Source organism: Grammomys surdaster, unplaced genomic scaffold (assembly GCF_004785775.1).
Source record: "Grammomys surdaster isolate TR1022 unplaced genomic scaffold, NIH_TR_1.0 126036, whole genome shotgun sequence".
In the NCBI taxonomy this organism is placed as follows: domain Eukaryota; kingdom Metazoa; phylum Chordata; class Mammalia; order Rodentia; family Muridae; genus Grammomys; species Grammomys surdaster.
In genome coordinates, this window is record NW_021620849.1 from 3,480,836 (window position 1) to 3,491,078 (window position 10,243).

Consider the following 10,243-nt stretch of genomic DNA (forward strand, 5'->3'; position numbering starts at 1 on the left):
TGTTTTTCGAGACAAGGTTTCTCTGTATAGAAACTCACTCTGTAGACCAGGCTGGCCTTGAACTCAGAAATCCACCTGTCTCTGCCTCCCAAGTGCTGGGATTAAAGGGGTGCACCACCACTGCCCGGCTTGCTGTGTTCCTTTTGTGAGGCAAAAGCTCAGACTGGCTCAGTGGCTCACAGGAGAGCCAGGCTACAGAAGAGGGAACTCTAGGAAGAAAACTGTCATTGGTGAGGCCATCAGTAAAGGGCTTGACACACAAGCACGTGTCTCAAATACCCGTATAAAATCTCCATCATGAGTCTGATTGTCATTTTGGGTAGGAGATGTATTAACAGTGTGGGGTATCCATCAAAGAAGACTACTCAGACACAGGTTCAAGCCAATAGAAAGTTTTTATTAGCTACCTGGTGACTACGCTGAATGTTTCAGGATCCCACTGTAGCCCCCAGGGCATTCTGATATAATTAGCCATGGCCCTGAATAAAATTGTGTTTGGTCCCTGGAGTCCATGGTGGAAGGAGAGAACAGACTCCCAAAAGTTTTCCTTTGACCTCCACACGCATGTGCGCGCACGTACACACACACACACACACACACACACACACACACATACACACACCAGTAATAAATAATTTTTAAGTAAAACATTCTTTTAATAGTCCCAGAGTACAAGAAATAGCTCGGTGGTTAAAAAAAAGCTACCACTCTTGCAGAGGACCCTTGTTTAGTTCCAAGCACCCACAGTAGATGGTTTACAACTGCCTATAATTCCAGCAAATACTCAGGCCTCAGCGGTGAGTATTTAAGCATGAAAATTATGTCCTGAACTGACATACTTCAGTTAACAAGAACAGTTAGCCAGAAGCAGAACTACAGAAGCTAAAAAGCAAGGTTAATACAGTTAGAGACTTTCCCAGAACTATGGGCTTTGGTGGATTAGGTCTTTGTTTTACTTTCGGCAGGTGGTGCTGTCTATGTGCTGAGTTTTATGGCCTGACCGGTGCTTCTATCATGGAGTTAGTCATGCTAAGGTCTAGGGGCCTAGTAAGGTCTAGATCCCAGTTACAGCAGAGTTCTTGACTCCATGGGCAGGCAGCATGACAGGGACTGACTGTATGAGTTCCAGGCCAGGGGACAGAGTCAAGTTCCCTTTCTTAGAGGTTTCAGAGAGAGGACAGTCATGTGCCTTGTAGTTAATGAGTAGTTCATAGCAAGTGCTTGTAGTCATGTTGCCTGGGTAGCAAGGGAATGAGGGAAGCTATCCTCCTCAGTGACTGTAGGGTCACAGCAGGGGGCTTATCAAGTTCCCAGAGTCCAGTAACCTGAGCTTGCTGAACTCTTAGAAGTGAGGACTGCAGACCCACAGACACAGTAGGGCGCCTGCCATTTCTTTTATAGCAGCTGTGAGGGTAGAGGAAGATAGTGGCTGTTGTAGATTAGTGTGGCCTAACCCAAGCCTAGCAAAGCAGTGCACATGCACACACACACACACACACACACACACACACACACACACACACACACAATGTAGTACAATCTGGAGTCACATAGAGTCACTGACTTTTCCAGCCTGGTCCTCTGTAGACCTAGCATGGCTCTGCCAGGCACTCGGTGGATGCCTGTTACATTGTTTCGTCTTTTAGTCTCTGCCACCACTTTATAAGGTGCAGAGGCCCTTTTCATACATTTGCCAGGGCCTCAGGCATGCTGGGCAAGCCTCCACCACTGAGCGGGTCCTCAGCCCCCTAGTAACCTTCAGACCCAGGAGGGACAGGTGTTTTCACTTCTAGATTCTTAAAGTGAGGCTGGGAGGAACTGAGTGAGTTTCCTGCCCTTAAGGCACTGAGTGGACAAGGCAGATCCAGGGGACTGGGCCACAGGGTTTAAGAGCAATGTCTTCTTCTGATGAGCCTGCCAACAACTCCTCCTGCAGCATATATTGGCTTCTTGATAGTCGCCTGCCTCCTGGACTTCCAGAGGGCCCTGGCTCTGTTCGTCATCACCTGTGTGGTTCTTGTCTTTCTGGCCTACGATCTGCTAAAGAGGCTTCTGGGGTCCAAGCTGAGGAGCCGTGTGAAGTTTCAAGGCCAGTCTTGCCTGAGCCTCTGGCTGAAAAGGTGAGTACACCCTCAGCCTCAGATGTGTTCCACCCTGCTTGTCTGCTGGAGCCCTGGGCAGAGGCGCTGGGTGGCTTCAAAAGCATTGGCCAGCTCTGTTCCAACAGGTTTGTTGTTGTTGTTGTTGTTGTTGTTATTGTTAGTTTCTTTGTTTTGATTGTTGCAAGGGGTAACTGAGGGCTAAAGCCAGACTTGTGAGAGTTTCCTATATTCAAAGAGTCTGGCCACCAAGCACAGAGGCCTTTCCAAGATGTCTTATTAGGCGGATCCCCTGGGGCTAGCTTAACTCCCCACTACAGAGATCACAGATACCTAGGGACATCCTGGAGCCCAGTTCAACAGGCAAGGTTGGGCCATGTGCCAACACTTTAAATTAGCCCCCAGGGTAATTAGCCATGGCCCTGAATAATAATTTTGTGTTTGATCCCAGGAGTCCATGGTGGAAGGAGAGAACAGACTCCCAAAAGTTTTCCTTTGACCTCCACACGCATGTGTGAGCACGCGCGCGCGTGCACGCACACACACACACACACCAGTAATAAATAATTTTTAAATAAAACATTCTTTTAGTAGTCCTAGAGTACAAGAAATGGCTTGGTGGTTAAAAAAAAAAAAAAAAAGCTACCACTCTTGCAGAGGACCCTTGTTTAGTTCCAAGCACCCACAGTGGATGGTTTACAACTGCCTATAATTCCAGCAAATACTCAGGCCTCAGCAGGCACCTGCACTCAGATACCCACTCCTCCTACATACATGCATAATTAAAAATAAAATAAATCTTTAAAAAATTAGCTCTGGAAACCACAAACCACAGAGATACCATAGAGAGGAAAGAGAGGCTAGAGTGTCAACCCCCTGTCATTCTTTTCTGTTGCTATAACTAAGCACCACAGACAGAACAATTTATAAAGAATAGAGGTTTACTTTGGCTCATGGTTCTGGGGTCTGAGAAGTCCAAGAGCTCGGGGTTGGCATCTGTTTGGCCTTATGTTTCAGCTCATGGTAGCAGAAGGGGAAGCAAGGACCCATGGAAGAGATAAACTGGGAGAGGCCATCTTGATTTATACTACTCTCCTGCTGTCCAGAGTAACTAATCCAGATATGTGGAGTGAGCATTCACTCGGGTCCCTTATGATTAACCTGTTTCTTCGAGGGAGGACCTACTTATCTCTTAAAAGCCTCTCCTGCCGGCACAGTAACAGTTGAATTTCACCATGAAAAACCAGACACGGTGGTGAGCACCTACGATCCCAGTGCTTTGGAAATGGAAGCAGGAGTTTGAAGCCGGCTTGGGCAGCATGAGATTGTCTCAGAACAAAATAAATTCAACGCGAGTTTTGATGGGAAAAACCACACCCAAGCTGCAGTACCCCTGACCCCTGGCCCGACCCCTTGCTTCTCACATACACAGCATGGCTTCCCATCCGAATTGTTCAGAGTCTTTGCTTGGACAGGCATCAACATGAGAGTTCAGAGTCAAAAGTCTCACCTGATGGTCAGGGCACACTCCTCTTAGCTGTGAGTCTGTGCGTGAAAACAAGTGTTCACTTCCAAGACACTGCAGAGGGATAGGGACCCAGTCCAAAAGGGAGAGAGAGATAAGGTGTGGCAACGGGACCCAAGCAAGTGTGAAGGTCAAGAAGGTGAGACCCTCATTATTTTAAAAAAATTATCTTGTTATATTTGTGTGTGTGTGTGTGTGTGTGTGTGTGTGTGTGTGCATGATAGATGTGGGTAGGTGTGAATGTCAGAAGACAACTTTTGAGAGCCTGTTCTCTCCACCATGGGGGTTGAATTCAGATCATCCGATTTATCTGCTGAGCCATCTTGCCGGCTGAAGACCTTAAATCTTCAGACTCACAAGATCATTTTTCACTCTAGGTGCTGCATCTTGGGCACCCTGGGGTGCCTAGACAACTCAGCCTTGTGGCTTGGCTGGGCTCAGTCTACAGAGGTGCTCCCGTGGGTTGGATTGTACATTAATGCCTGTGGCTGTCCTAGGCCGATGTTGCCTGCCTCCCCATAGATCTACTGTTATGGGGTCTCCAAGATAGTCTTATTCCTGCCAACGCTTCTACACTCACATTCCCAAGACTGTTCCCAGCATCCCTTGCAGTCTACTGGAGGAAGCCAGCCCCATAGTTCTTATATCCTATGTAGCTAAAGAAGCAGCCCCATGTGGACAGCTGGGATTATTATCTGTGCTTTCTGCAGCGGAGGCATATTGAACCGGATATGAGGCTAAGAAAGCAAACTCCAGAGAGCTACAAGGTTTCTCTGGCACATCCAGATGAGTTCTGGTTGGTGAATACCTCTGAGAAAACTATCCCAAATAACCACCCAAATGGAAGGGAGGGGATTGTTTCTGAAATTGCCAAGAACCAGGAAGATGATCTGTGCCCAACAGAGTAAAGAACCTATAACCCACAGGGCATTGGGTAGAGTCTCTGGGCCGATAAGGTTGTTTGTTTTTGTGTGTGTGTGTGTGTGTGACAGAGAGAGAGAGAGAGAGAGAGAGAGAGAGAGAGAGAGAGAGAGAGATTGAGGAAAGATGTTAAGGCTGATGGCTTTTATCTCTTATCTTTCTCCTAGAGGTCTAGCCCTTGCTGCTGGCCTGGGTGTGATCTTGTGGTTATCTCTGGACACCGCCCAGCGGCCTGAACAGTTGGTGTCCTTTGCAGGGATCTGTGTGTTCCTTGCCCTTCTCTTTGCTGGCTCAAAGCATCACCGTGCGGTGAGTGTTCAGCTGGCTACCCAGGCTGGAAGCCAGTGGATGCTCCCTGTGGGCTGGGGCAAGGGTGAGATGAATGCTCTCACTGGGAGAACACCTGAGGTCCCGCTGGAGAAGAGCAATGTGCACTGGGATAAGTTCCCTATGCAGCTGTTGAGGGACATATTGGGACTGGAGACCCTACGTGGGAAGTTATCCATCTAAACAGAAGCCCTTGCATTCTCTAGGGGACAGGGGGCTTTCTGGGGAGGACTGCTATATCTCTCCAAACTCACAGGCTGCTGGGGCTATTTATGTCCTTGGTGATATGTTCCTCAGGTCTTTGAGCTCAGAAACCACCTTAAAATAGGGAACCCGAACTTCTAGTTCCATTAGAGAATCCAAGGTATCCTGAAATCATTAGCTTAAAATAGTGATTTGAGATCAGCTTCCCTAACCAGGAGTCACAACATCTCCTTGGAATATACTAGAAACACTAACTCTTGGGCTTGACTCCTCACATACTGAGTTAAAAACTCTGGGGCAGGGTTGGCCCAGCAAGCCCTCCAGGTAACTGGTTCTGCCCATGAGGGAAGTCCCTGCTGTACTGGATGCAAGGACTCTTCTTCCATTGTCTCCATGGCAACCATAGAGCAACCATGCCCCAGAATCAGGACCCCTGTGTGCTTCACAGCATGGCTGCAAATGGTCTGATGCTGTCCTGTGAGGGATTCATTCTGTGTTGAGTGAGAAATGCAGCCCTAGGGCCTGGGCTCTTCTCTGTCACACAGGCCATCAAGAGACCTGAGGTCAGGGTTGCTAAGAGTTCATAGAGGTCAGACAATAAGGGTCCAGGCAGACAGAAATCGTACACTGAGCTGGAGAGGAGCTGGGCTTGGGCAGCCTCCTGCTTATATCCTAAGGCCCTGGTCTGAGAAGCGAATACCATGTCATACTGGAGACCAGGCAAGCTACACATCAGCCTACAGAGTATTGTACTGTTTCTGTTTCACCTGCCAAGAGCCTGGCCTAGTCTGAATTCTGTGTAACTGTTGGCAGTAGGCCCAGTGCTAGGCTGAACCCAGACTATTACAGGCAGGACAAAGCTCATTGTGTCTTTCCTGCACCCACTCCCCCATCCCATACCCTACAGTGGACTCGTGGAACCCTCCAAGCTGCTGAGCTCACTAGGACCTTTCTGTTGGCTGGCAGGTGTCATGGCGGGCTGTGTCCTGGGGCCTTGGGCTGCAGTTTGTGCTTGGACTCTTCGTCATCAGAACAGAACCGGGGTTCGTTGCATTCCAGTGGCTAGGTGATCAGATTCAGGTATGCATGTTGGGCCCTGCTTCTGAGGTGTTGGTGAGAGGCCACTTGATTCAGGGACGGTAGACGAGGAGGTCACAGAGATGGCTTGGGGCTAGAAAGACTAGGTTCCCATATCTCGGGTTGGCCAGGAGCTTGCAGGGGCCACCAGCCCAAGGACCCCAGTCACTCTCATCTTTTCAGAGACTGGGTCTAGTGATGGAATGGAGTCCCAGACAGTGAGGTTCTTAGGGTATACAAATGCCAGGTCATGTGACCTGCTATGTTTTTCAGTGCCTTGGGATGTAAATGAGTTCAAATTTCCCACAACAGAAAACTTTAAAAGTTATCCATTTGGCATTTGAATTTAGAACCATTTATTGAAATCATACTTGGTTTCATTTCTTTTATTTTTTAGCTGATTTTTAAAGACAAGCTGTCATTATGTATCCATTGCTGATCTGGATCTCATTATATACACCAGGCTGGCCTCAAATTCACAAAGATCTGCCTGCCTCTGCCTTCCAAGTGCTGGGATTTAAAGCATATGCTGTCATGACCGGCTTACATCATCTGGTTCTTATTATTCTGAGTCATTACACTTAAAAATGCTGGGAGCCGGCCTGGCTTGGTTTGTGTGCGCATGTGCCTGTGTATGTATATTTTCATGGTGTGTAGCTATACATGTACATGTCTGTAAAGGTCAGAAAGCAATCTTGCATGTTGTTCATCAGGCATTGTTCACTTTCTTTTGAGGCGGAGTCTCTCACTGCTCTGGAGCTTGCCAAGTAGGACGGCTGGCCAGAGGTCCCAAGGGATCCACCTGTGCCCACCTCCCAGCACTGGGTTCTAAGCATCTGCCACCACACCTGGCTTTTTTAAAAGCTATAGATTCTGGGGATCAAAATGTAGGTCCTTGGTATGAGGCAAACACTGTACCAACTAAGCCATCCCCTTAAATTTCAGAGGTTGTTGTTTGTTTTACTTTTTGAGGTAGTACCACTGGATTGGTAGTACCCAGGATTGCCTTGAACACCTGGCAATCCTCCTGCCTCAGTTTTGCAACTGAGATTACAGGTACAAGCTGCTACTCCTAGCTCTGTAAATTGTATGTCTGGTTTTTGGGGTTTTGTTTTGGTTTTTGTATTTGTGGTGGTGGTGGTGGTGGTACTGGTGGTAGTGGTTTTGGGGTGTGGGGTTTTTTTGTTTGTTTGTTTTTGACAGGGTCCTATGTAGTTCATGTTAGCCACTTTATCACTATGATAAAGATATATAACATAAAGTCTACCATTATGATTCTTTGTCTTGTTAACTTCATACACACAAGTTGGAGGCTGCTCACAGGGACCATGCTCACAGGTACATGCTGAGGCAGGAAGGCCTGCAGCCTTGGCATCCTTCTTCCACCTGTGCTGAGCTGAAGCTCTTGTTCACCCCAGCCTGGGTTCCTGGCCATGGTTCCTGCCTTCCTTCCTAGCCCCACTCCCTGTATGTGTGTTCCCTCCAGGTCTTCCTGAGTTACACTGAAGCCGGCTCCAGCTTCGTCTTTGGAGAGGCTCTGATCAAGAACGTGTTTGCCTTTCAGGTCAGTTGACTGTTGCCCCAGCGAGGGTTGGCACTTGCTGCTCAGGTCCCAGCTGTGGGAGCCAGCTAAGCTGAGAGGAGGTGAGCTCAGGTGGCTGAGGGCTCCTGTGGGCACAGACAAGTTCCAAGGATGGGGATGAGGTCAGAGCTGGGGGCACCCTGTTTGTTGGGTGATGTTTGATAGAATGTGGGGAAGTTTGCTGTTTCTGTATTATTTTTCTTAAGCATGAATCACCACTTGACATAGCTGCTTGACGTAGCTGCTAGAAGGCTGAGAGCAAGAGGTGGAGGGGGTGAGAGGTGCTGAGAGACAGTCCCCCAAGAAGCACTTAGCTCCTAACTTGCTGCGGGGAAACTGGATCCATACATGCAGTTTCCTACAGCCTCCTCCATGGGCTTTTTCTTTTCTTTTAAGTTTTATTTAATGTATGTCTGCATGTACATCTGCATACCAGAAGATGGCATCGATTGTGATGATTGTGTGGTGGTCAGAATCGATGTGACCCATTATGCAGTTGCTGGGAATTGAACTCAGGACCTCTAGAAGAGCAGCCGGTGCTCTTAACCACTGAGCCATCTCTCCAGCCCCCTCCACAGACTCTTATTCTAGCCAAAGGCTATAGCGCCTTTCCTCTGTCCTCTCTTCTCCCTCTCCCTCTGCTGGCTCAACACTACATCTACAGTCAATGTTATAGGAAACATTAAGGGTGAAGCCACCCTTCTGTTTTAAAGACTCATTGTCCCATGGCAGAGCCCAGCCATAGTTGACACTGCTGATGCGCCCCACCCCCGCCCCTCTGCTGTTCTGGACAGAGCTGTGATTATATTTCTTCTCCTTCTGGTAACCTGGTTAAGCCTCTGAAATACCTTGGTTAGTGAAGACTTTAGTACAGTCCCCCCTTTAGTATAGCCGGCTTTACTGTCTGTTTAGAGGCCCTGAAGCTCACTCCAGACTTACACTGCATTTCCAAAAGCCCGACAGAGAGAGTGGCAGCCTAGCTCCAGTTTTCTGCCTCTGGTGCCAAAGCAACAAGGAGATGAATCACGGCTGACTGTCTAGACCACTAAAGCCATGGAGTAGCTGCACAGGCGATGTGGGGATGTTTTGGAGTTTCTGCTTTTCTTTCTCTGGTCACTGTCCTCAGAGCCTTTGTACTCTGCTGGGGATGACTGACCCAGGAGGCTTCCAGCTTCTTCTATAGACTTCTGGGCTCACATAGAGCCAATGAAGTCCAGGCCATCCTTCTGAGCATGAACTCTGACCTCTTACTAGTTTTTCTTAGAGCTCAGTGCCTATTGTGCCAGTGACCCCTTGAAGAAGATCTAGCCTGTCTAAAGAGTTTGAATGATGCCAGTGCTGTAGGGAAAGGGAGGGCCCCAAGTTCTTAGAATCTGTCTGGCCCTGGGCAGATTTGCCCCCAAAGAACTATTGTGTATAAAGTTATCGGGAGGGCAGCCTTGGCTATCCTACAAGCTCACCCAAATACCATTCCCATAGGGTATGGGAACTGTTCTCTCTCTATCTGCATAACCAAGTAGTGGGCACCCAAAGGTCCAGGGGGAAGAGGTGAACATCTGCTGATGGTGACTTCTTGAAGGCATCTCATGCTAAAGCCCCAACAGCTTCTCAACTTTAAACAGCACATAGTGGCTCTACCTCCAGTGTGCAGGGGTCACGTGTGAGACAGATGCAGAGCCTGTAGCAGAGAATTTGTGACTAGGAATGGTGAAGAAGACTCCCTAAGGACATGGGAGAGCTCCAGGACACGAGGATCAGGAGGTCCTGGAGCTGGAAGCAGGAAGATGCACCAGTGAGAGCAAAGGCTCAGAGGGAAGCTGGGATGTGAAAACATCTGGAGGGAAGCTGGGAGGTGGCCTCTGGGTTCAGCGGGACTCTGTCTTGAACAATCTTAATGCCAGGTTGAGGCATCTGAAGATCTTTTGTTGAGTCTGTGTTTTGGGTTGTGTGTTGTTTTGAAACTGCCTGGATGTAGTTCAAACTGGCCTGAGTTCTGGGATAACAGGCCTGCACCACCTTGGGTGTCCTGTATCTGGGCTTTTTTTCTCTAACAGAGGCGCCATTGAAGAGTTTTGAGCAGTTCTGACTATGGCATCGGTTGCTTAACATGTCAACAGCCGATATGAAAGACATTAGTGGGATACTGGTGTGTGTGCTGGAGAGAGGCCCAGCAGAGGAGATACTTTATGTAGTCTAGGGATGCCAGGTTACGGGAAGACAGACGTCACCCCTCAATTCCATAGTTACTGTCATGAGCATTTACCATTCGAGGTCAAGGCTTGGTCTTACTTTGCATCCTTCACGTAGCCTTGAGCCCCATAAAGCCATGGCCAGAGACTCTGCTGCTTGCTGAATGAATGAAATAAGTTAGTGATGGTTACCGAGTGGTCATGGAGACAGGGAGTGAGGATGCTCAGTGAGTCTCATGGAGACAGAGGGTATACTCAGTGAGTCCATGGAGACAGGGAGTGTGCTCAGTGAGCCCCATGGAGACAGGGGGTGTGCTCA

The 10,243-nt window shown here is 48.5% G+C and overlaps 1 protein-coding gene across 1 annotated transcript in view; it reads left to right on the forward strand.

The window, feature by feature from the left end:
- Positions 1–10,243, forward strand: part of Slc28a1 (solute carrier family 28 member 1) — a 48,164-nt gene that overhangs the window by 5,679 nt on the left and 32,242 nt on the right. Inside the window, exons 5-8 of the mRNA XM_028754858.1 lie at positions 1,937–2,120; positions 4,713–4,854; positions 6,043–6,156; positions 7,640–7,717. Of these exons, the coding sequence (XP_028610691.1) occupies positions 1,937–2,120; positions 4,713–4,854; positions 6,043–6,156; positions 7,640–7,717 (518 nt within the window). The remainder of the gene's footprint in view (positions 1–1,936; positions 2,121–4,712; positions 4,855–6,042; positions 6,157–7,639; positions 7,718–10,243) is intronic.